This window comes from Hippocampus guttulatus, chromosome 9 (assembly GCF_054856545.1).
Source record: "Hippocampus guttulatus isolate MCC_2025c chromosome 9, RoL_Hgut_1.0, whole genome shotgun sequence".
Taxonomy (NCBI): domain Eukaryota; kingdom Metazoa; phylum Chordata; class Actinopteri; order Syngnathiformes; family Syngnathidae; genus Hippocampus; species Hippocampus guttulatus.
The window spans coordinates 13,720,999-13,747,806 of NC_141269.1; the positions used below are offsets into that span (position 1 = coordinate 13,720,999).

At 43.2% G+C, this 26,808-nt stretch overlaps 1 protein-coding gene across 3 annotated transcripts in view; it reads right to left on the bottom strand.

Moving 5' to 3' along the window:
- Positions 1-523: 523 nt before the first annotated feature.
- crebbpa (CREB binding lysine acetyltransferase a) overlaps positions 524-26,808 on the bottom strand; it is a 47,754-nt gene continuing 21,469 nt past the window's right edge. Inside the window, exons 5-31 of one of the 3 annotated variants that reach the window (XM_086119257.1) lie at positions 25,734-25,847; positions 21,318-21,587; positions 21,061-21,160; positions 19,980-20,117; positions 17,996-18,113; positions 17,712-17,883; positions 16,034-16,096; positions 15,746-15,867; positions 14,297-14,509; positions 12,764-13,078; positions 12,307-12,486; positions 12,014-12,179; positions 11,631-11,749; positions 10,349-10,588; positions 10,101-10,189; positions 9,514-9,594; positions 9,106-9,162; positions 8,688-8,765; positions 8,522-8,589; positions 8,175-8,325; positions 7,352-7,498; positions 7,138-7,251; positions 6,882-7,047; positions 5,575-5,742; positions 4,520-4,681; positions 4,113-4,394; positions 524-3,946 (exon numbers count right to left, since the gene is read on the bottom strand). In XM_086119257.1, coding sequence (XP_085975383.1) covers positions 1,694-3,946; positions 4,113-4,394; positions 4,520-4,681; positions 5,575-5,742; positions 6,882-7,047; positions 7,138-7,251; positions 7,352-7,498; positions 8,175-8,325; positions 8,522-8,589; positions 8,688-8,765; positions 9,106-9,162; positions 9,514-9,594; positions 10,101-10,189; positions 10,349-10,588; positions 11,631-11,749; positions 12,014-12,179; positions 12,307-12,486; positions 12,764-13,078; positions 14,297-14,509; positions 15,746-15,867; positions 16,034-16,096; positions 17,712-17,883; positions 17,996-18,113; positions 19,980-20,117; positions 21,061-21,160; positions 21,318-21,587; positions 25,734-25,847 — 6,146 coding nt within the window. In that variant the 3' untranslated portion in view covers positions 524-1,693. Of the gene's footprint in view, positions 3,947-4,112; positions 4,395-4,519; positions 4,682-5,574; positions 5,743-6,881; positions 7,048-7,137; positions 7,252-7,351; positions 7,499-8,174; positions 8,326-8,521; positions 8,590-8,687; positions 8,766-9,105; positions 9,163-9,513; positions 9,595-10,100; positions 10,190-10,348; positions 10,589-11,630; positions 11,750-12,013; positions 12,180-12,306; positions 12,487-12,763; positions 13,082-14,296; positions 14,510-15,745; positions 15,868-16,033; positions 16,097-17,711; positions 17,884-17,995; positions 18,114-19,979; positions 20,118-21,060; positions 21,161-21,317; positions 21,588-25,733; positions 25,848-26,808 lie in introns of all 3 variants that reach the window. The other 2 variants (XM_086119256.1, XM_086119258.1) reach the window with 2 other exon arrangements.

The following is a 26,808-nucleotide window of genomic DNA, read 5'->3' on the forward strand; positions in this document are numbered from 1 at the left end:
GGTGAAGCTTTGGAGCGCTCTTAGTAAATACAGTGGAAACCCTGAATATGCGCAGAAACGCATATTCAAGGATTCCAATCCCACAAATCTATTTTCTGTGTTTGCTCTCCGACCCGGTCCCTATGCGCCGCGAATAGCGGAGTCCACTGTACGAGCTGTCGTAGTGAAAGAAGGCAGACATTGCTCTTTGTTCGCATTTGTTTCTCTCAATGTGGCTGTGATGTTTTTGAAGATGACAGTCCAATATGTCAGTGGGTAGAGTGACTGGACGTGAGCTGTGGCCGATATCAGCTCTTGAATGAATGTACAGTCTATTCACGCTCAGGAGAATAAAGCAATTTAAGAGGATCAAAGGACAATCATCCTTTAACCACGTGAGGCCGTCATAACTCCTCTTGTCTGCTCTGCTGTCTGTTTAAGAGGGGGGAAATGTCATCTGTGTTGTGCACATTTTACAATAAAGTCGTACTTGATACAACAGGGATAGCAGTGATCTTTTGTGTGTGAGTCAACAGTTCTGTAGTTCATCTGTTGCAGTTTATTTAACAATATGGTATAGAAGTAAGAAACGAGCCTTTTACCATTTTGTACAGTGTTTTCGTTCTCCCTTATATTTATAGTATTTTGCTTAATACGTGGATTTACAATAGGAGAAAAATCAAACTCTTCCCACCCATTCAAGTTTTTGCGTAAGAGGAATGAGCCTTGATGACTCCAAGAGAATGTTGGTGGTGTTTCCATTCTTCACACACACTTTAGTGTATAATTTAAAGGGTAGATGATCATTGCACCTCAACTTAGGTCACTGGTCTCTTTCTCCCACTAGCTTTACAGTTTACAACATTTGGATGGAAAAACAAAACTTTTTTTATGTCAAAGTAATTTTTTACACCTGGAAAACAAGTTTCCAACTTCCAGGCATATGAGATGGAGGCTGTAAATTTTGCGCATTTGTAAAACCAGTAGGATCTGTCATTCTTTTAGTGAGCATGAGGTTTGCGTCGGTGTCTTCATGTGCACCTGTATATATGTCTGTGTAAACAACCTGCCACAGTCCATTTCCTATTTTAATACAACTGAGTGCTCTTCATACACACAGAAGAGATAGTTTCTCAGTCCCTCAGCACATTATCTTGGAGCAATGTTACAACGCATGACCACAAATGCCAGGAACGACAGCTTGAGAACATAACAAAAACCTGGCCCAGCGCCCAAACTTAAACACAAAAGGTTGTTTTCCCCCCCTAATGGTACAAAAGATATGAATAATATAATGCAATTGTACATTTTCTTAAAAAAAAAAAGGAGGATGGTATGAAATCACACCAAGAACCAACCAAAAATAAATTGAGTATTGAACACATTTGGTCTCACCCAAAAAATATATTCTTTGTGACTTAAATTGCATTTTAAGAAGCGAATTGCAAACCCCGTTACACTTTCAGGAAGAAAAAAAAACCTTTAACGAAGGAATATTTAATTCCCACGGGGTGTTTGGACTTTTATTAATTTTTCCTCTATCAAATTCTCTTTTTTGTTTTTACAACAGTTTTTTTAATACAGGTACAAAAATGATCTCAATAGTACAAAGAACAAAGCCCTCTTAGATAAAGAGTCTGAGGGAAGTTAGGAAGAATTAAGGAGGGGTCCCAAGTACTGAGACACTGTAGTTCTTCATTTCTGATCAGAAATGCTACAATCCCTCCACAAACTTCTCGAGAGTGTCTCCTGTAGCATCTCCTACCATGCTCAAGTCACTATTTAGTACCCCTCTGTTAGGAGGGTTAAGCTGGGGTAGCATGGCGCTTTGTTCTGGTGTCCCCAAGTGTCCCTGTTCCATGGACCCTGAAAGAGGGCCCCCAAGTCCATGGTGGGGGGAACTGGAGTGAGGGGGAGGCGGGTGCTGCGGTGAGGGCTGGGGCTGGTTTTGAATCTGCGGGGAGGGACTGGAATGTGGTGGTGGTGGCTGCGAGGTTGGACATGGGGACTGAACGGGCGCAGGGGAGCGGACTTGGTTGCTGAGACTGTTGGCTAGTGTGGGCTGACCGGCAAGCAAGTGGGTTTGGGGACTCATGGGGCTCGGCTGGCCAGGAGAAGTCATCTGCTGCTTGAGGACGGCCTGCTGCTGAGGAAGATGCTGCTGCTGTTGTTGTTGTTGCTGCTGCTGCTGTTGTTGTTGTTGTTGCTGAAGCATTCGTTGATGCAGCATTTTCTGGGCAGGATCCATTCCCATGCCCGTCTGTGCCATCTGAGCCATGGGTGGTAGCTGGCCCATTGGCCCTCCCGCTGCTCCCGCGCCTGCTTGCATGGCTTGCATCTGCTGCTGTTGCATGCGGAGCTGCGAGTACGTAGCTGCCGTACCCTGGGTCTGGGCAGGGAACTGGCCGGGGTGTCCCTGAGGCATCACTCTTTGTTGTTGCTGCTGCTGTTGTTGTTGTTGACTTAAGAGTTGCCGGCGATAGAGCTCTTGAATTTGCGGATTGGTGTTATGTGCTGCATTCATCAGCTGCCCTTGAGCCCCCATTGCTGCCAAACCCTGAGCAGGAGGCTGCTGAGGCTGCTGAGATGGCATCCCTGGCCTCTGCACAGTACCTCCTGGCATGGCCATGGTCTGCATTGTGGGCAACCCAGGCTGCTGACCCGCCTGCTGCTGTGGTTGGTTGGCGTGGTACTTGGCTGTTCGCTGTTTGATGAAAGCAGCCATTAGCTGAGGGTTTGATTTGAGGATGTTGAGGACTTGCTGTTGCTGCTGGGGTGAGCTGGGAGACTTGAGGGTACGGAGAAGATCCTGAAGAGCATTGGGGGCTATTGCACCAGGTCTCTGCGGTGCCTGTGACCTTGCACCAGGCTGCTGTGGAATGAGCATCCTCTGACCCGGAGGTTGCTGCCCCGGAGGCATCATGGCTCGCTGCATGGTCATGGCCTGTGGGGAGTTCTGGCCTGGGACAAGGCCTTGTTGTTGCGTTTGTGCAGCCTGCATGGGCCCTGCGGGTCCAGGCCATTGACCCGGGGCCATGTTTGGTTGCATGACCTGTGGTCCCCGAGGCCCTGGTACCATCTGCATGGGTGCTTGCATTGGTCCCGTCATACGCTGCTGTGGCTGCTGGGGGTTCATGGGCAAGCCGTTCATGTTGACCAGATAGTTTTGCTGGTTCTGCTGGGCCTGTGCCATCAACTCAATGTGGCGTGCCATCTTGACAGCAGCGAGTGGAGGCTGCTGCTGCATTTGTTGTGGCTGAGGTGGCTGTGGAACAGGGGACGGTTGCTGATGCAGAGGGGAGCCTTGGGGCCCTGGCTTACCTTGGGGCACAGCTGCTTGAGGCTGTCCATTGCGAGGTGCAGTGGGGAACGAGGGGGACATGACACCTGCAGAGTTGGGGGTCTGAGGTTGGCTGGACAGCGACTGTTGTGGGGTCTGGGGTGTGTTGGGCTGAGTATGAGAAGTGGGAGTTGTTGGAGCAGCTGATGCCGGCGGGGACGGTAGCGGCATGGTTCTGCCTTGCATGGTCGCCATTCTTCTCCTCATCAAGTGAGCCTGCTGGAGCCTATGTTGCAGCTGCTGCTGGCGAAGCTTGTGCTTGATATTCAGGCAGAACGGCACCGGGCACTTATTCTCCTGACAGTTCTTTGCATGATAACAGCATAAAGCAATAAGCTGCTTGCACACAGGACAGCCACCGTTTGTTTTACGCTTGCAACACTTTGTGTGCTGCACCACTCTCTTCATCTTCTGGCAGGACGGTAGGGAGCAGTTGGCGTTGCGGCACTGACAAGCGTGGACGAGAGACTGGATGCAGCGCTGGATGCTCAAACGCCGACTTTCCTGTGGGCTCTTTGAGGCCTCCCCACTCTGGCTGTTGTTGTCATCATCCAAGCCGAGACCCCATTTCACCATCTGGTGCTCATGACCCTTTGCGTTATAACAATTAATGCAAAGGTCAAAGTCCTGTGAAATGAAAGACAGGGACAAGATAAATAACATGAGTCTACCCCAAGCATTATAAACGCTAAGTTTTTTTTAAACTACAAGTGACATCCACTTTTCATTAAAACAACAACAAGGAAAAGAAAATCTGAATGAAAAAGAGGCATGTTTCACAAGGTTAACAGACCTCGCACACTGTGCAGTGCCACCGTGTCTCGACGTGATGCTTGCACTCATTGCAAGTGTACACAAAGCGGTCCTGTCCCTGGTTGTGCAGTTCAACGAGCATACACATCGTGCTCCACTTGCACCTCCTGAGAGAGCTGAACTCCCAATGTTTGTCCCTGGCCAAAGTCAGGAAAGCATCACGGCCATCCATCAGGTCACAGGAGAGCAAGGGGTCTGGGTCGATAATGGGAGGCAAAGTGTTGACCATGGGGCCAGAGTGGAGGTGTATTACAAAGAATACCTACAGCAGTCAAAGAAACAATTTTCATGTTAAAATGCATAATCACACACACATACCAGGTCCATAAGTGCAGGTCTGGTCTTGGTCAAAAGCAGTTTTGTACATTTGCATTCCATGAGTCTCACCTCTTTGTGCTTCTCCATGGTGGCATAAAGCTTCTGGGACAAATCGTTCGCTACATTCGGCATTCCAGGCTTCTTCTTGTTAGCTCGACTCACGCTGCTTTTGTTTTTATTTGTCTTCTTGTTGTTTTTCTTCTTAGCATTTTTGCTGTCACTTGGGGTACCCTGAGAGGAATATACAGTAAGAGCATTAACATCTGTTACCTCAAGATGGCATACCATTACCAGATTCAATTATTACCTTAAGTATGTTGTCATAATAGTCAACAAGAGAGGACTCAGGATATTCATAAATAGGGATGCACCGAAATGAAAATTATTGTCCGAAACCAAAAAAAGTTTGAACAGTGTTGTGATTCATATAACTATTGTGGAATATGAATTCAAAACACTAATCTAATCCATTTGTTAATCCACTGGTTTATTTTACTGGTACGTGTCGCCACCTCCTACTGTCAACTGAAATAGACATCAAAGTGCACATAGACTCGTCTTGTGAACATCACGTGACCAAACCCAGGAAACAGGTGAGCCGTAACATTTGTTTGCAAAGTGAGCCCGTCGGCATGTTGACATCAATTTCAGTCGACAGCAGGTGGCAATGCTGCATACAATGTCAGTCACCGTGAATGGCTGAACAGATGGCTCAGTCTTTCCATTCTTTTTCCCATGGGCTATTTTAAATCGAGGAAAGTCTTACAGCTCCTTGATAGTTAAGTATGAAAATGTACATGTACCGGCTGGATTATAAATGACAAGCGACTCAAAATTAAATAGGTTTTCCTCTGTCACTCCATGTTTAGTTTTGTCAAGGATAAGCCCCTACATTTATTTATTTTGTGCATGCAACACAGGTTTTTTTTTTATTCCCCCCCCTCCCCGCCCCATTTTGCTGCTGTAGACTGCAAATTTCCCCAGTGTGGGACAAATAAAGGTTATCTTATCTTATTTTACATGCTGAACCACATTTACCTCTGTAAACACTGCGCCACATGACGTCATGTTTTGTGCATATGCCTCACTTGTAGAACAAAACAAGTTTACGACTGTTGCCATACCTCTGGAGTTTCAGAGGCAGCAGTGTTCTCCTCCTTCTTTCTCTCCTCCTCTTCCTGCTCAAGCTCCTTGATACTTTCTTCCAGAACATTGGGCCAGAAGTCTCCTTCAAAGTATGGCAGCTCCTTGGCGCTGGTTAGACGATCCTCAGTTGCCTGTTTGAAAATATCCTGAATGGAGGACAAAAAGCATGAGCAGAGTATGATGTATTCAAAGGAAAAAACGCAAATGTTTGAAGTAGTGTGAAGCATTTGTATTCACAAGGTATAGGAACCTTGCCATGCAGCAAATAGTCTGAAAACTAAGCTAAAGTAATTGAGGCCCCACTACTTATTTAGAATTGTCAATAATATCTTAAACTGACAATACCGCAGGTTTAGACCCCAAAACAGTGTAATACTTTAAACCCATCTTTACAAGAATACCCTTCAAAATAAATGGCTGACAGATGATTTGATGTGGGGGAAAAAAATACACCTCAGGGTGCATATACATGCACATGTGGTGAAGCGTCTCAAGTTACACTAACAACCCAAACACAACTTTGCCCCTCCCCAACATACAAAACTTGACTCTCTGTCACTTCAACATTATTGCCTTGGACCAATTAACAGACTGCTTTGGCACCAGCTTTGGGCAGCAGAGTCCAGCCACTTCCCTTTTGAGAGAACACAGGTGCTAATCCATGCTTTTATCTCTTGTCGCATTGATTATGGTAATGCTCTGCTTTCTGGTATTCCTCAACCAACTGTTAGTAACTTACAACTTCCACAGAATTCAGCAGCTAACTAGGACCAGAAAGACGGCACCTGTTTTGGAGGCCCTGCATTGGCTCGCCCTGTGTTTTAGGATTAATTAAAAGAGTCTTTTATTAATTTGTAAAACACTTCCCGGTCTGGGCCACCCTTATGTAGAAATTCTTCTTTACCATATCAACCTTTCTAGGCCCTTCGGTCCTCCAGTACTGGCCTTTTAGAAATACACAGAGTGTATTCTAAGACCCACTGGGAGGCGTCAATTCCAGGTCTGCAGCCCTCGACGGTGGAATAGCATGTCGGAGAGCATCAGGGCCGCAGAAAACATTGAAGTTTTTAAAAGGAGGCTGAAGACCCACCATTTTAGTCTGGCATTTAACTGATTATGACTCCTTTGTTTGATGCCTAACATTCTTCTTTTATGACTACTTAACTCATTGTTTTAGGTTATCTGAGCTTAACTCGGTAGTACATACAGTATAATTTTCATATGTTGTTAACCCTTCAGTTATTTTACTGTGTTATTGGTGGCTATAGTCGTCATGACGCTTTACCTTGTAGTCGTGCAAGATTCTTTCTCCGAAAGCCTTGTCCAGCATCTTCCGATACCAGTCCTGAAGCCTCTTAGGTTTGGGGATCTTCTGCTCGGGGGGATGACAGTGGAAGATGTAGTCATCCCCTTCACTTGGTGGGCACGCCCAAATGTGGCCTTGAGCATAGCTTCACACAAGCACACACCGAAAGGTTAGACCTAAGAACTGCTTGTGAAGTCAACAAAATATATGCAATACATGTATGTGTAACAATTACCCGAGTTTCTTGGCATATTCTAGATAGCCGATAAGGATCTCGTGGTACACTGCTGTTCTTAAAACTCGAGGTTTGAAGAAGTGAATACTGTCAAGGTATGATATGTAGACTCGTCTGTGAAGATAGGGAATTGGGAGATTGAAATCATTTAACCCACCCAAAGCAGTCCCCCTGCCACTGCAGACGGGTATGCTGAATAATTACATGCACGGACCTAGTGTTGGGGATTGGGCATTCAGAGCCATACTCCTGAACATGCATGCCAAAGAAGCACACATCGACGCCGTCAATCTCTTCAAAGGCGAAAAGTGCTTTGGTTCTGTAAGGAAAGGTCTCCGACATCTCACCTGTATCCACAAACCTAAAATTGTCAGGGGAAAACAATTATTTGATTAAGTGTGATGAAAGTAAAAGTGGGAAATATGCATCCTGTTGAGTATGTTTGTTATTTTCAATATTTATTTCTATTGTGTGTAATAATGGACCTAACCCATCCACCAATACCTTTAAAGCATAATTCAATTTCAAATGTTGATGATTTGTGTTAGCATGAAGTTGCCTTAGGTTAAAAGACTGCAATATAATAGTAATGTTTTTAATTTGATGTATACATTTTAGCAAGCAATGTAAATTAATTTAAAGCAGTTATGTGGCAATTATTGCATTTATGAAAGGTTTTAAAGATACAGTTCTGTTGAGTAAAAAAAGAAGAAAAGGAAAACATGTAAAAATGCATGCCTGTTATTCTGCTCCTCCCAAAATTGCAAGCCAACGTCTTATTGACAGGAAAACATTTTGCGAATATAGTAACTCGAGTCCCTGTCTATTTTTACTTCATATAAAACTTTTATACTCCAATTAAGACAGCAATTCATTAGCATGTATTATTTTTCAGTTTTTTTGGGGAAAGGGGTTCTATTAATAACATTATGGGTGCTAATAATTGGGCACACATGATTTGATGTGAAGTAATTATTTCCTATTGTGGGATTTTTGCCCCATATTGAACAAAATGCACTTGACAGTCATGCTCTCACCTTGCTTTCATGCCTTGTTTAACCTCCACCGTTTTGTCAGAGCTTGCAACCACCCGCACAAACACCTCTCCAGCTTCCGGGTGGTTCTGTCTCTTTAAGAATTTATTGACACGATCCTCTATATACATTCCCAATCGTGTTGACTGTAGCCCTACAGTATAATGCACAAGGAAAATATTTTGAGATTTTGAATGGAAAATTGTGAAAATTTCCACAATCCATTGAAAGGATTGTGCACACAACTCACTCACACAAACAAAGATATGATACTGATGAAAGTGGTTCACATCATGCCGCAATAAAAAACAATGCATCATGACAGGTGATTGTGATAAAATGGTACCAACTTTTTGCTGAGAACTTGTTGTCCTTCCGTGTTTTTCCACTCTTCTTCAAGCAGTTGTCACAGATGAATCTGTCAATCGTGAGGGCGAGATACAATACCATGCATTGAAGAAGAAGAAGAAGAAACGTTTAGAATGATGTTAATTTTGGAAAGGTTTGAGTTCTCACCCAGATGGCCAAATAACCTCATAGTGCAAGACACAGATCTGGTGCATCTTCCGTCCACAATCTTTACATTCAACAAACCTAGAAGAGAAGCAAACATACGGCAGATGTATAATGAGATCAACATCCTGATAGCATGGCTTGCAAATGTTGATAACTGCTAAGGTAACGACTGTAACAAACATCACTCATTAGATACGTGTACTTGCAAGAAAACAATTACCAGCTTGCTCATAAGACCTTTGAAACAATAAGCCTCTTATTGTTTCATTGGGCAGGAAGATGTTTTGAGCGTCCCATCATAGTACTGTATAATGCTACAGAGTTGAGGTAATTAAGTTAAAGAAAGTGAAAGTAAAGTAGCAATATAAGCATAAAAAGGTGTTCCCCAAAAAAGGTGTTTAGGTGTGTGTTGACTTACGGCTCAGGTTCCAGTACATCATTCTTCTTCTTTTCAAACTGGTCTTTTGATATCATCCTGACGGGGCATATACAGAAAATGGGAAAGAAGAACAGAGGTGAGAAAATAAAGAATATACATAAATTGTCTCAGTGACAGTGAAACAATGCTCTTCATCCATCATTCTTGTCTCGTAGACGCAGGCTGCCCTAAAAACTTTCACCGAGTACTATTGAAGTTCAAGTTAGTATCATAACTACAGGCATTAATGCCTGAGGAAAAAAATGTATTATATGACCACGTCAATATCAAGGACATAATTCCAACACCACGAGTAATACATTGGTCTGTGAGTTACACGAGCTTTCATAATGTACTGTATATGAGTGGGCCATCACCTGTACATTTGTTATTAGTCTGTTTACTTACGTCTGTGGCTGTGCAGGATCATCTCCTAATGTCACACTCTCTCCCTGAATCTCATTGAAGCACTTCTCACAAAAATGGTACCTGGATGAGTGAACATTTCACATTGTTTAAATTATAACTGAAATGTTAGCGCCGCGAGTTCCTAAACTAACACAACATAATTTAAGATTAAGTCCATAATTACTTATGGGCAGGTAAAATTGTGTGATGTGAGAAAAGGCTTTCTGGAAAGCTGCTCTCTGATCAAGTTGTAGTCAGTCGAAAATGTCAATGTCATTACTGGGTTGATACTGCAGGGGGTGCAGTAGAACATGGTTCAAATAACCAGACTGAATGAGCTGGATAAATTAAAGGGAATGCAATTATTTTTTGCAATTATTTGCCACTGGATGTACAGCATCCTGGGAGTTGTTCCCAGTTGTGTAATGTGGACTGCTTACAAATGTATCGAACATTTTGGGATGCTCTGATCACTCTGGTTGTCTTGTTTGAAAAATGACGGGGTCACAGACGGCAGGGGTTTTGAGGTGTGATTAAAATTATTGTATTTTTAGTTTGTCACACCACAGAAATGGTCTGATGAGTACCTGTTCTGGTAACTGTAGTATGTGCCTCCAGTGGGGATGGTGCAGAGCTGTTTCCCATAACAACAGAGGGTTTGGGGTGAAAACTCAAACTGCAGAAAAACGTGAAAAAAAAAGGACGGTCAAAACTTCTCAAACGGAAAATCCAAGTCTGATTTAATGCAACTAACATATGTTAACCTTTGACATCCAAATGTGTCTCATTTATAGTATGTGTCAGAATAATATATCGCTTTCTTTCTACTCCATACCTTCCTCCCACAGCAGTAGCCCAGGCTTTGCATGACGGGGTCGATCTCGGCCTCGAAAACCTCGGCCAGCTTGGAGCAACACTTGTACACACGTGATGTCTTGCGGTTGTATAGCCACGCGTTGTTGAACATCAGCCAGACATCATCAACGTATTGCCATGGATCCTGGTACTGGCCTGTGTCCAGCTTGCGTTTTATTGTAGATAGATCTATTGGGTTCTTAACTATGTCAAAGTAGTCCTACAGAGTGAAAAGGACAAGTCTTTGGTCACAGTGATACTTTTACTGACATGAAAGAACAGTAAGATTACACATATGTTACTGACATAACATTTTCCGATTTCAAAAACTGATGAGTGCCTGTGAGATTTACAAGCGGCAGCGGCACCTCATCAGATAAATGAGAAAGAATATCATTTTCATCTGTCTTCTTTCATTTATGTAATCAGATGATGCAACATCTGGCCACATACAGACCTACAAATATTTATTCTCTTAATATGTGACCTCTGACAACTTTACATCGCATTACCGTTTTCAAATCATTTGAAAAAAGGATCCGTTTTGATTTGTCAACCGTGCTGAAGTAGCGCGGCAAGATTCAAATACATTCAAATTTCCCTCCGCTATACATGACCAATCCAAATCACAGCCAATAAGAAAATCACATTTTATTCAATTGCATAGTGCTTCTACTTGTGTTTACTCTAAGAGTGCTTGTATGTACAGGTACTTATATTTTGTAATATGAATGGTAACCTTTCTTTGGATGGTTGTATTTTATATGTAAAATGTTCTTTTCATGATTCCCAATAAATGCAAATCATGAAACTACCCGAACCTAATTTTTGTTGTGCATATGACTTCAAATACTACTAGTATTTTTGCTTGGCATTCTTTAAGCCCTTTATACTTGTCTACTTTATTTCCTACTGTACAGTTGGCATTTTTTTTTGTCTTCTGTAGTATTTGTTTTATGTGTAATAAAATGTGTCTTATGTGTCGATAACTTTTTATTAAATGCACAGCCAGTTTGAGTGCACTCTGTAGGGCTGTGTTGAGGAGAAATCCACAATGCCTCCACTGCTTATGTGACTGTGCAACATAATTTTGTTGAAACAAATTGTAGAATGATGACATTCCACATGATGGAAAACATTGTTTATGATTAAACTGATTAATTCCTTAATTGTGCCCATTCCTAAAACACTTCATGACAGCGAGCACGCATTTTGAAAAGTGCATGTTTATTGTGTGAAGCATGTTTTCATGTGTTACCTACTGGAATACACAGAAGCATTGGGTCTACTGGCTGTCTGAAGGGCAATGACTCTGAATCCTGTCTGTAGAGGGATTCCAAAGTCGGCATCAGAGCCTGGCGCAACTCCTCAGGCTTAAAGACTACAAATTAAGAAATTTAAAAGAAAAGTATTAGTAGAGTTACTTTGAAACGCAAGAAAAAAGGATAACATCTGACCATAAAAACAAATAAGTGGGACAATATACTGACGCACAGGTGGCAGGTACGTTTACCGGCACTGGATTTACACAAAATGTTCAATGTCATGGTCAATTTGCAATTCTGTTTTGGTTTGGTTTGGTTTTGTTTTTGCTCTGAAATGACACTATCCTCATACAAGTCGTGGCTTGGTTTCGCCGACTGACCTTTCTTACGAGAGGGCGAAGAGGAGGATGTTCTGTTGGTTCCTTCCACTTCCTCTTCTTTGGGTTCTGTCTTTAGTTCCATCTTTTTCTCCCCCACCTCCATTGGCTCCTGCTTTTCCTCTGGCTCCTCCTTCTTCACCAAAGAGGAACTCGAGTCTTCATCAGTCTACATAGAAGGACAAAAAAAGTCACAAAACCCATTCTTTTTGCGTTCTATTCAAGGTAAAATACTCAGAGGTAAAAGAATCATCTCTAAATGTCTGGTATGTGGGGAAAATATAGCTTAAACCCACCTCCATTTTGGGTTCAGTTTTGCCGCCAGCGGCCTCAAACTCGAGTTTGTCATGATGTGTCTCTGTTTTGACCTCCTTAACAGGTAGGTCAGCTGTGACATGCTGTGAGTGCAGGTCAGCACTAGCAGCTGAGGCCGGCGTGGGCACCCGGTTATCCAGACTAGGCCCTGGCTGAGTCAGCTATAAGGAAAAGAAAGAAAAGTAAAGCTATGACTGACGCTTACAGGGGATCAATGTAGTAGTTGCATGCGTAGCTGAATGTACAGCACAGATAAATGCCTCGGATGTGAATTTCACAGTTCCCCTAAAAATGCAACAATCCAGGAGTCATGGATGCTACAGCACTGGTGAAATGCAATTATCAGACAGCAAGGTTATGAATGACGGGATGGGTTGGCACATGACAGCGAGTTTGCAGGGGTCAGAGTGGAGGGCATGCGTAGGAGCTCAGGCTCACCGGTGTGGTAGGGGGCTGAGGCAAAGGCTGAGACAGGGGCTGCGTCTGTAATGATGAGGGGATCTCCACTTGTGTTTGGGGCTGAGTTGGGCAGGGTGGGGTGGCACCTTGGACAGACGCAAGGCCAGACAAGGTAGGAGTAGCACTACGGCTGGAGGACTGGGGAAGGGGCAGGTTAGTACCCGCCCCGGCCGTGGAGGCGGAGGAGATCGCAGGTGGAGGAGTTGAGTGCAAGGGGGTTTGGGAAGAGGCTAGCTGAGGGCCCAGCGAGGGAGCAAGTGCATTCATGGGAAGGTTAGCGCTCTGCTGCTGTTGCTGCTGGAGAAGACACACACACACACCAACACAAACACACGTACACACAAACGGAAGGCGGACAAGCACACACAATAAGCGGACAAACCAAGTTAGCAGATCAGACAGACAAATCACCACACCACACACCAGCAGCAGGTTTTGGCTTAGCGAACACCTTAGAATGGGAACAAATCAAATTTAATCAATGAATTAATGTGTATTATGATTGGTTAAACAGCAAATACTAATGCCCAAATATAAAATAGATGCAATGATTCAAAAACCAAAAAAAATAGATTCAAAAATTTATAATGTAGCACGCATGAACAATATCAAGAGAGGACTGAAGGCAAGCCAATTACTGCCACGATCTCATAATATGAACAGTGCAGAAATACATGAACAATGACACTTTGCGGAAAGGCTGAAATGATTTTGGAAATACTATGGAATCACACGTTTTGTCCTAGTTTGGCTGGTCCTGACACATATACTAAGGTGTAACTTGTATATGTTAAAATTAGAGCTGAGACTGACACCTAAAATCCCATTGTGTGGTGTATCTATCAGGCATCAGCTACAAAATGGATTTATTATTTACACCAGCAAATGGCGCAATAAGTGACCAGGATTCTATCTTTGGCCACAATGTAATATGGGATTCTAGTTAAGGTAAAACATTTTAAACTAAAAAGAAAAACTTAAGCAGTTAGGGGCTCAAGTTTCAAATCTTCCTGAGGGGAGAGAGGGAGAGGAAGAGAGAGAGTGAGTGAGAAAGAAATAAAAGAGACAATGAGAAAAGGGGAGGTGAAAAGGGAGGTGGTGACACAGTGAGCTTCATCTCATAGCGTGGTTATGGAGGTTTTTTTTTTTTGTCCACAACCCCCCACCCCAAAAAACACTGTCTTTGCGATTTGAAAAATTGCATTCTATTACACTGCAATGCCAGTTTGCTTTGGGTACTGATTATTCCAAAGCAAAACGGCATTGCAATGTGGGTAGACCGCAATTTTCAAAAATCCTACTATCAGCTTATAACATGCAGGGGAGGAAAATGTTCAGTGGCTCTAAATCTTTAGTGTCAATGTTTTATCAATTGCGTCAATGCTGGGGATGTTGTGTGAAAAATAATGAACATTGTATTCAATGTCAAACGGATAAAACACTTTCACATTTTTTGTTGGAATTGGAACTGGAATTTGCAATGCTTGTGCACATCACTCATTTAAGTCTCACCTGAGTAACAGCAGCTTGTGCTGGTGACTGACTCATCCCAGCTGCCAATGTGACATTCATTGCCCCTGTAGCAGAGACAGCAGTAGATCCTGGAGGGAACTGAGTCTGAGCCATAAACTGTCCCTGGCTGGCTGTCTGGCCCACCATGTTGCCACTGTTGTGACTTGCTATCATACCCTGGGCTTGAGGCATCCGGGAGGGTGACATTCCCACCTGGACAACAAAAGCAGACAACACTATTAAGACATCAAAAGTATTTTTTCTTTCTCAACTTCAGATCAGTTGCATTACAAAAATAGTAGTTGAATAACAAGAAACAGAATATGCATTAAACATTATGCATGCTTGTGTCCATTACTGGTTCCACCAGGAATTTAGTCTATTTTAATCATTAATTAAAATGCAGCCGCTTTTCCAAAACATCACTGGTAGGATGTCAGTGGGGGTATTTAAAAAAATAAAATACAAAAGACCATCTGTAAAAAAAAAAAAAAAAGTAAATCTATCAAAAACACCCAGACTAATTACAGTAATAAAGATTATGATAACATCCACCACAACCACACTACCATGAGTGAACTTCTGTCCATATGAGAACAGAGTCGTCAAAGTTCACTAAAAAGCTAATTGAATGAAGCTAACATGTTTGACCTGTTAGCTTCATTAATTACATACACTATAGAAGATTGTAGCAGTCTAAAAGGCATACTTTGTTACTATTGAAGCTTGCGATTGACATAAAAGATGAAAAAGACTGCATTTTGAGGTGGCAAAAGTGTTGATAACACTGGGAAATAAATGTTTACTTTTGTTTTTAAATTAGAGATGCAAGTAAAGTTTTCTAGATTAATTTTTCATGCTTATTCTGAATCTGCACTGTTTTCCTCTCGCACATCAGGTTTTCATAATAATGTTAATTATATATATATATATATATATATATATATACAGTATATAAGTAATATTTATGAATTACAGGTCAGGTTTAGCAAGAGTTGATTTTTTTTCTTAAAAGTCATAGTTACAACTGCATGGCAATCCATATTGCACAAGCGTTTTATTGGTCATAGAGTGGGTGAAAAGTTGGTAAGACTGTTCAAAATTGCATGTTACAATGAAATCACAGGGTTCAGTTGAATTAGCCTTCATGCAATTTAGACATTGTGGAAATACTGCAGGCTGCTGTGATATATTGTACATTGCTTGAAATTACCTCGCAAAAATGGGTTTGTTCCTTTGAATCTTGGTTTATAAATAGACAGTACAAAGAATGTTATCTTAAAGCTCGCCTGGTTTAAATAATCGTCATGTGCACCCGATTTGAAAATGCTGCATCAATTAAAACACATTGAATACACATGCATGAAATCACTATGAACAACTTTAGGTCACTACTGGCTCATGTGCATTCAAACACAAAGGTGTCCCGATTTTCCCCGCCATCCTCACCGCTGGAACAGAGCTCATGTTCATTTGTTGTGGATGGTTCATTGGAGAGGCCGCACGGGCCCCCATTGTCGTCTGGGACATCTGAGCGTTGGGCAGACCCATGTGATTAAATTGGTTGATTCCTGTGGGATACGGAAAAAACAATACTCAGCAATCGGCACCCTGAAGCAGTGTAAAAACAAGTGCCTCGACTTCAAGAACCAGTTCATTGTTCTGAATGACAAGTTTAATTGGCATGAATCTAATGTAATTACAACATCAGGTCCATGTCGAAAATACAAGACGTACCTTGTGAAACCTGCATGCGGTTCATAATTTGATTTGGCATGTTGGGCAGAGGATTAGGTCCATCTAAACAGCAACAAAAAAAGTCACTCTTTCAAAACGCTAACGATACAAGTAACAAACAATTTTATTTTACTTTACACCAATAGCAACCTAAAAAATACTTAGCTATCACCAAACCACCATAACACAGGCTGAAGAGTGTATTAATATTACTGTGAGGCCCATCAAACACCGCACGATATATCCGAACCAGACTTGGCCTGGACTATGGCAAAAAAAATGAAAGATGGCACATGGAGTGATCTATGGATGCCCTGCAACATGAACGGTGCAAGCCCGTAAGGTTTTAAGGCTTCACATACATAATGTTGGATTGGATCACCCCCCCCCCCCCCTCCCCAACTATAAAATATGGCATGTCAGCCATGGAGGGCGCAAGTCTCTATTAAAAGAGGATGTGGGTGAGAATTTGAGAGAAAAATGAGTATTAACTCCCATTAACTTGAATGTACTTGATGCGGAACATACCAATCATGTACATCTTCGCCACAAGCTGCGCTATTTCATCTGCTGGTACTCATGAAATTATAAATATTGTTAAGTATTGGTGTTAAACAACATAGGCGGTCGATCCCATTCTTCACCCATTTTCAGCGATTACCTAACAGATAATGTTGAGAGACCACTTGGACAATCGGACAATGCAAAATATGGCCACATACACACGTATCTATCCTCAAAATATAGGACAATTTAGCAGGGTGCTTCCATTTGTAAATCATTTGATGAAGGGGTGTTTTGGCTACCACTCCAGAGTGACAGTTTAATTTACAGAACGACATATTACAAGAAATATGAGGCTATATGGACATTAAGTAAAGCTGAATTAATTAAAAATTGCGATGCAATTTTGGAAACATTCTCAAAAGCAGTATTGCACAAACAAACAGATAGCATTGCTGATACTGCAAATAATACACTACACATGATCATGCTTCTAATCTTAGAGGCCCTGCTCCTTGGCTAACATATGCACTACCGTATTAATTCCCAGTTTTCAGACGGTATTGTGTGGGCTGTGTATGTATGTCTATTTTCTTCTTCCTCAACGCAGTTGATGTTTACTCTCTTCTGTAATGAATGCTGTTCCACAGGTGAAAATTATACTGTAACATTGATCTGAACATTGATTATTCTGGAGTTTCATGACTACATTTAACGATAGCTTGGAGAAGGTTAAGTATGGCTTAGCCTTTGTACATCTTCCCCTGTAAATTCCTACTCGTTCTCCTTTTGTGTCAACGATACTTGTCAGAAGTGTTGCGTACCAGAGACTTTTAGAGGCTGCTGTTTAGCCAACACACTCGTCAGCCAGCAGCACCTATGGACTTGCATAGCTGTGAAGCTTGTTTTCTACACGGTGAAAATGTGGTGACATCAACAAACCTGATTACTATTGGTTTGCAGAGGCCCAATCATACACCAGCCAATCACAAGCAGCAGTATTTAGAGCGTGTGCTTGCAAGCTCCCAAATTAATCTGCAGCGCATGTCGTATCATCATTTTCAGAACAATTTCAACCTCGGCGGAACAGCAGATGGGAACTGCTCGTAACAATATATGGCCAAATCTGTACACTTGGCAATGCGGCATTAATTCTGTAACATTTTACACTCACTTTGTGGCCTGGGGCCCAAGGGGCTGGGCTGTGGGAGACCTGGTTGCTGGGCACCCTGGGCAGCCATGGGTGCCTGGTTGATGATCTGTTTCTGTAGACGTGAGCGCCTCTTCTCTTCCAGTTCTTTTTGGATCTTATAGATTTTTTCCGCAAGGAAATGGTAGTATTCATCCTATGTAGAAGGTAACATTAATCTCATATCAGCCTGACTTTGGGTATTATGAGGCAGGATACATCAATATTAAGTGGTTTTGGGCAGGTAGGTGGTTAGTTTAGGCACCTACCCGGCTATTAGCTGATTCATACATGTCCCCCTCCACCTTTCTTGCATAAGCAACAAGGTTCTCCATCCGTCTGTCCTTCAATGCTGCTGGGTCTGGGGTAGGAAATATGGCTTGCACTCTGTAATGGAAGATGGGAATTGAGATAAATGAATGTAAAATGCAGCCAAGCAGTTGCCAAAAAATGCATGGTTACAGCAAACCACTGGACATAACCCAAGATGCCGATAGCACAATTATTTGTTGTGATAAATTCTATTTCAAATTAATTAAAATTAGATTTTAGGACTGCCGGACAGCTGCAAAAGCTTTCTGCAGAGATTCAACAGCCTTAAAAATAGTTGAATCACAGCAGTAAATAACCGTTGTCAGCATAGAAATGTGAATTTGCATAGGACAAAATTTAGACCCAAGTCATTGATAGGATCATAACACATACCATCACATTTGAGACACTGGGAAATAATGTTGAGGTAATACAATGAATCCATTGTCCAGAGTATCATATTTAGCATTTCATAATGTGTCACCAATTTTCCAATGGAAGACAGGTCTGGACTACTGGCAGGCCAGTGCAATACCTGCACTCTTTTACTATGTAGCCACTGTTCTAAGGCAGGGGTGTCAAATTCATTTTTGTCCTGGGCCACATTGTAGTTCCGGTTTCCCTTGGAGGGTCGTTATGAATTTTGGGAAACCATATCAATGTTTAATTTCCTCCAGATATTACATACACAGCTCACAACAAATTGACGACTAACTAGTTTTAATATCCGAAATCAAGAATAATGACTGTTATTGTGGATTACGTTTTGAAATGTTGGTTCAGACTTTAAGAAGCATCATGGAACTTGACACGCTTGATTTGCTTTCGCGGGCCACATCAAATAATGTGGCGGGCCAGATTTGGCCACCGGGCCTTGACTTGACACCTGTGTTCTAAGGGATGCGGAATGTGGCTTGACATTGTCTTGCTGAAATAAATAGAGAAATTTCTGAAAAAGTCTTTGCTTAGATGGCAGCACATGGAGCTCAAAAACCGGTATGCGCCTTTCAAAATCAATGGTGCCTTCACAGATGTGCAAGTCACCCATGCCATGGGCACTAACACCCCCCCATACCATCCCAGATTCCAGGTTTTAACTTTTTGTTGATAATAATATGGATCATCCTTTTGTTTTATGACCCACAGTACACTAGACCCAGATTCCCCAAAACAATTTGTAGTGTGCAGTCATCAGAGCAGGCACACTTATCTACTTCGCGTCAATCCATCTGGGATAAGTCCCCAGACAAACCGGCAAGAGTTTCTGGGTGTTGCTGATAAATAGCTTTTGATTTTCATTGTAGAGTTTTAAATTGCATTTGTAGATATAGCGACAAACTGTTAACTGCCAATGGTTTTCTGAAGTGTTCACAAGGCAATATCCTTTATACAATGCTGGAAATTTTTAATGCAGTGACGCCTGATCCACGGTCACTGGCGTTATTCAATGTTTTTTTTTTTTTTTTTGCCTTGCTGCTTATGTGCGGAAACTCTCAGATTTTTGATGATACTGTATTATGGACCGAAGATGATGAAATCCATCAATTTCTTCCAATTTAACATTGAGAAACATTTTTAAATTGTAAGACTATTTGTTCATCCGGTTCACAAAGTAACTGAGCTTTTCGGGGATGCACCTTTATTACCCAATCATAACACTCAATTGATTGCAATTAACCGGTTCACATGCGTAATCTTAAACCTTAGTCTTTTGTTGCCCTGTAGTTGTGTATATAATTTAATGCTGTGTAGGTTTTGCAAATTATTATACTGTATTGTTATTTACATTTTACACAACCAACTTCATTGAAATTGGAGTTTGTACATACAACAAAGTCAACCACCAACAAAATAAAACACTAATGTATCTTGGTGACTAACAATAAAATGACCAAGACACTGTCACAGCAATGCCGCGTTCTGGTAAAGCTATACACTTACAGTTTGTGTACCAGGTGATTGCGCAAGTCCTGTGTGACATGCTCATGCCAGGCTTTCCTGGTGCCTGTGGCGGAGATGGGTGCTGCTGTGGGAAGGTTGCCCAATGAGCCGACGGCTGATCCATCTGACAATAGCTGACTAAGGATGGAAGAAACCAGGTGAGACATTACATATGATAATGTGATCAAACAAGGGGTCAAATTCATGAATATAGGGGTGTTCACACGGCAAGATTTGGTCCGGTGCTACGCCGGGGCTGCCCCAGTAGAGCGTTCACACGTGCAAATTATCTCCGACGTAGCCCCGGAAAACAGCTTACACCGGACCAAATTTGATCCACCTCAGGGAGGTGGTTTAAAAATTTGCTCCGGAGCAAATGCTTGTTAGCGAAGCAGCACCAGTGTAAATTTGCACGTGTGAACGCAACTGGGGTAAATTTGCTCCAGAGCAAATGCTTGTGAAGAGTTTACGTACGGCGAGAATGCGTTGCTTTCGTGCTCTGTCGGACTTCCGTCATGTGTTTGTTTAATAACGACACAAGACTTGGCTGGTAACATCTTTCCTTTTGTAGGAGACTGGACTGTCTCGGAGTTGTTTGTGTAGTTTGTTCCTTTGTTGTGTGTTCACAACCCCCCGCCCCCCATATAATTTATTTTGTGATTTCCTCTCTTGATTTTCTGTTTGGCGCATTATGTATTTGCTTTTCTGAGTGTCATTGAAGTCATCGTTGATTTACGTTTTCGGGGGCGGTCACTCTCGAGCAGAAGGCACGGAGACCAAGAAGGAGAAGGACGTGCCTGTCCAGTAGTCGCTTGAGTTGTGTATACTGTACGTTTTAAAAAGAACCAACACGACAGCTCATTTGTTTTCTGTCATTTTGCTCCGCTGCAGAAACTGCCGTGTGAACGCAAGTGCCGGTGCAGACACGCTCAGCGGCTTTGTACGTGTGAACGCTCCACACAATTTGCTGCGGTGCAAAATATATCGCAACAAAATACATCGGTGCAGCGCCGGAGCAAATGTGTGCCGTGTGAACACCCCTTATGTCAAGCAGCGGCAAACAAGTAGCAAAACTACTGACTTGTTCGTGTTGAGTGTGTTGGGAAGAGAGTCAGTATGCAGGCTTGTCTGGTCTGCAGTGGTCACACCCATTGCAGCACCTGTAAGGGCCATCTGGTTACCTGTAACAACCATGTTTTGAGTACACCTCGGTGCCTTGATTTCATAAGAGAAGTTTAACTTGGCTCCCCAAGTATAACTTTCAGTGGTAAATGATCAAGTCAGCACAACTGGGAAAGACTGATCAAATCATGACAAAACAACGCTGTCTGACTTTACCAAGTGCATTGATGGATCTCATCTGTTGGGGAAGCTGTTGCTGGGCCTGAACATTCGGTGCACCTGTCGGTGGCCCAGGACCAGAGGCCTGCTGGGACTGGGCCTGCCCAGTGGCTTGGCTACCATAAGGCAGCCCGAGTGCTGCATATGCTCTCTGCATGGAGCTGGGATCAATGGGGGTTGAGGTATTGATGGTAGGCGCACTAGACTGGCCCACTCCGCCTGTAGACATGGGATTCTGGAGGCTGGTATTGGGGGAACTCAGCATGGCTAGAGAGAAGGGTCAAAGCAGCATTCAGTCAATAATACATTTTGCTTGTGGCTATTTTGAAAGACAATGACAATGGGTATTAGGTCAAGTCCACATAACCATTCAACGGCAGTTGTGATATAAAAAAAATATGACCAAGATTAATTAATTTTTTTTCACCATTAATGATTTTAATCTGTAAAACTCAACTGAAGATAATTAAAATCCTTTGAAAAGGAAATTAACCAAAATTGACCGATCAATTGTTTGTTTTATCTATCAAAGATGTGATTCCACAAGTGTGCTCACCCTCAAACTAAAGATATGATCAGTATAGTCATCAGGCGCCGACAGGTATGGCAGCCTCGGTCACACGCTCCCTAGTATTATCCCTGTTTTTGTCACTTTCGTTAGTTTTTGGCGACCCTGAGCGGCTTACTTACACGAGGGAAAAGTTGCTGCGCATTGGGGAGTCTACGCTCGGTCTTTTTTCACCAGCACACGAAAATCCACAAGGTTTTTCGGAGCTAATCGCGAGCGGGGTGGCTGCGCTGTACGGAGCATGGAAACGCCGCCGGAGGAGGGGGAAGCGAGCCGGCGTGCTCGTCAAACTCCGGCAGCGCGGATTTCGAACCCCGCTCCCATCGATCCATCTTGCTAATCTACGATCTCTGCCAAACAAGATGGATGAACTTCTTCTCCTCACAAAGACCAACAAAACCTTTGCACGTTCTGCTGCACTCTGCTTCACTGAAACCTGGCTCAGTGACCGCCACCCGGATTCTGCGCTACATCTACCCGGCTTCCGCCTTCTCCGAGCCGACCGCGACACGGAGCTATCAGGGAAATCGAAAGGTGGTGGGATTTGCTTCTATATCAACGAAGAATGGTGCACTGATGTCACGAAGCTCGACGCACACTGCAGCCCGGACCTGGAGTCGCTGTCTTTAAACTGCAAGCCATTCTACTCGGCACGTGAGTTCACCTCCTTTTTACTAGTCGGTGTTAACATTGCGCCACAAGCTAACGCTAACACAGCGATACAAACGCTAGCCGAACAAGTAAACAAACTCGAACTAAAATACCCAGAGTCACCCCTGATCATTTTGGGCGATTTTAATAGAGCACATCTTAACCGTGAACTTCCCAGACATAAGCAGCACATCGACTGTTTCACCAGAGAAGGCAACATTCTAGACCACTGCTATACAACAATCAAAAATTCATACCGATCGGTCGCCCGTGCAGCATTGGGTCTTTCTGACCACAATTTAATCCACTTAATACCTACATACAGACAGAAACTCAAATGTGCTAAACCGGTTGTTAACACTGTGAAAAAATGGACAGATGAAGCAAAGCTAGCTCTACAAGAATGCTTAGACTGCACTGATTGGGGCGTCTGAAACTTCAACGGGCACCCTGGATGAATACACAGACACTATAACATCATACATCAGTTTCTGTGAGGACATGTGTGTACCAGCGAAGTCCTTCCGCTCCTTCAACAATAACAAGCCATGGTTTACTCCCAAACTCAGGCAACTCAGGAAAGAGAAAGAGGCCGCATTTAGAAGTGGAGATCGGGCACTGTACAAACACGCCCGAAACCAATTGACAAAGGAAATTAACATCGCTAAGAGAAGCTATGCAGAGAGGCTGAAAAACCAGTTCTCTGCTAACGACTCTGCATCTGTATGGAATGGCCTGAAAGCAATCACTAACTATAGAATGCCATCCCCCCAAACAGTGAACAATAAGGGTCTTGCTAATGAACTAAACATGTTTTTCTGCCGATTTGAAAAGGACACCCCCATTTCCCACACACACCCACCTCTACCAGAAACTACTCTATCTACCCCCCCCCCCCACCCTCTTTTTCTCCACTACAGATCCACGAACAGGACGTGAGACGGCTCTTCAAGCAGCAGGAGATCAAGAAAGCTGCGGGGCCCGACAAAGTGTCCCCCTCCTGCCTGAAAGTCTGCGCTGACCAGCTGGCTCCGGTCTTCACACAAATCTTCAACAGATCCCTGGAGCTGTGTGAGGTCCCATCCTGCTTCAAACAGTCGACCATCATCCCAGTACCCAAGAAATCGGCAACATCGGAACTGAACGACTATAGGCCTGTCGCCCTGACGTCTGTGGTCATGAAGTCCTTTGAACGCCTTGTGCTGAACCACCTAAAGAACGTCACCGGACCCCTGCTGGACCCTCTCCAGTTTGCCTACCGGGCAAACAGGTCTGTGGAAGACGCAGTCAACATAGGTCTGCACTACATCCTCGAGCACCTCGACAGCACAGGGGCCTACGCAAGGATTCTGTTTGTGGATTTCAGCTCTGCGTTCAACACCATCATCCCGGAACTCCTCACCCCCAAACTTCTCCACCTCGGTGTGTCCCCTACGATCTGCCAGTGGATCCTCAGCTTCCTGACGGGACGGACACAACAGGTGAGACTGGGAGCAACAACATCATCAACACGCACCACCAGCACTGGCGCCCCACAGGAATGTGTCCTCTCTCCACTGTTCTTCTCCCTCTACACAAACGATTGCACCTCAACAAATCCAGCTGTCAAACTCAAAGTTCGCAGACGACACCACGGTCATCGGTCTAATCAAAGACGGCGACGAGTCTGCGTACCGCCAACAAGTGGAGCAGCTGGAGCTCTGGTGCAGCCGACACAACCTCGGGCTGAACACGCTCAAGACTGTAGAGATGATCGTGGACTTCAGGAAACATTCTTCTCCACAGTTGCCCCTCACACTATCCAACTGCCCTGTGTCAACCTTCAAGTTCCTGGGAATCACAGTCTCCCAGGACATGAAGTGGGAAGTCAACACCATCTCCATCCTGAAAAGGGCCCAGCAGAGGATGTACTTCCTGAGGCTGCTGAGGAAGCATGGCCTGCCACAGGAGGTGCTACGCCAGTTCTACACGGCAGTCATCGAATCAATCCTGTGTTCTTCCATCACGGTTTGGTTTGGGGCCGCCACAAAAAAGGACAAAATCCGACTTCAACGGACAGTTAGGACGGCAGAAAAAATCATTGGCACCGCCCTACCCACTCTTGAGGACTTGCACACTGCAAGAATCAAGACAAGGGCACGGAAAATCCTCCTGGATCCCCCGCACCCTGCCCACCACCTTTTCCAGCTACTCCCCTCAGGCAGGCGCTACAGATCCATGTGCACCAAATCCAGTAGACACTTAAACAGCTTCTTCCCTCTAGCCATTAACTCCCTAAACAGTCACTGACGCAGTCACTCTTCTTGTACTACAAATACTGCTACTGGTCACTCTAAAATGGTTCAATGATTTTCTGCACCAACTGTACAAACTGTCATAGTATTGTATTCTACCACTGATCACTTTAGCTCTGCTTGATACTTTGCACATTGTCTCACAGTTGTAGTGGTACCACCGCACTACGGTTCACTTACATTACGAAATGTCCATGCATACCTATTTGTCATGTCCTTGTTTACGATGATACTAATGCAGCGTGTTATACCGGAGACAAATTCCTTGTGTGTTCTACATACTTGGCCAATAAAGATGATTCTGATTCTGATCAACCAATCCCATTCAAATTCATTAAATTGGAGTTATAAATTGGATTCGAACAGTGGACCCTCCGGTTACTGGATCACAAGTCACGGTAGGTTTTTCCTGACATTTTTTGGAACCTGTACTAAACAGCCAATACTTGCCACAAATCCCTGCAGTTACTTCAATGTTGCTGTCAACCTCTTAGCAGAATCATTGATCGGTTTTATTGTCATTTTTTTCATAGTTTTTAAGAAACGCCCAGTTTTGAAATGATTGATCTTGGTTAATTCTTTGATACTGAAAGAAAAAACACCATGGCATTTCAATAGGTGTTGTAAGACATTGTTTCTCTTCTTTCTACCCACAATCTTGCTGCTGTAGACTGTAAATTTCCCCAGTGTGGGACAAATAAAGCACATCTTATCTTATTTATATCTTCTGTACATTACAGGATAGCAAAACAACTACAATACATAAAAACAACACAGACATTTGAATGGGTTAAATATATTTTGTTGTGGATATGTTTTTTTCTTGCTTCATTGTCTGTCTAAACAGATTTAACCATATGAAAATTCTTAATATGCAAGGAGCCTATTCCTTGTACTTACGCTGCTGTGTCCGCTTGTCACTGGCGTTCTTCAGCGGCAGGCAGACTGGACAGTCATGCCGTGTGCAATTTTTCCAATGGGAGATTATCTGTCTGGATGATGCGCAGTGAGCCACTGCAAAAATATGATACAAGGAACAGGCCTGAAAGTGTAGTCAATTTCAGTAATGAGGACAACATTTAAGAGAAAGACATGAGACTAAAACTAAGCACAAGTAGTTCAAATAATTTTCATTTTGAGTTTGGAAGGAAAGGTGATTTCAGCTTTTTCTATTGGAGAGGAACAGTTTCTCATCAAGAACAGTTACAAAAAACCCTCTGTCCAGAAAGGTCATATCCCTGCAGCCCTAGGAGGCCCAGATCACACAAGTGTAGTCACACAGCATCAAGAAGCTCATGAGAACAGATGAAAACTGTGTTGTGGTTGTACCTGGACAAAGGTTACAGACCAATACCACACAAGCTCAAGCTCATAGTGCAAGAGTTGTAAGAAGTCAGGAAACCAGGGATGAACTTCACTGCTTGACTGCAGTTAGTGTGGACTTTAAGACTACTACGACCACTACTAAACCTCCCACAGGGGGATGACATTCAGCACCAGCATGGATGCTGTTTACAAGAAGGGAATGGGCAGACGGTAGTTCCTGAAGAAGCCCAGATCCTTATGTGCAGTAACATGCTCGAGATGTTCGACAAGTCTGGAGTACCAAGTGCCATTTATTTTGCTTCTGTTTGCTGGGAGAGTAGCATCAGTGCCAGAGAGGGGAAAAAAGGATCGATAAACTCATCAAGAAGGTTGGTCACACCATAGGACTGAAAATGGGGCCGCTTGAGTCAAGTGAGGGACCAGCGATCACTGAGCAAAGTTCTCTCATCTTGGATGGTTACTAACTCATGTTAGCAACAATCGGTGAATTGTTGATTAAATAGAGATTTCGTGTTGATATGTGGATATACTTTATGGTGAGATGAATTATATATTTTTCACCAGCTTTTATTTTTACTTTCTGATTACAACAACCTATACAAGGGCTACACAAATGGCAATGCAATTATAAAAAAAATGATAATAATTA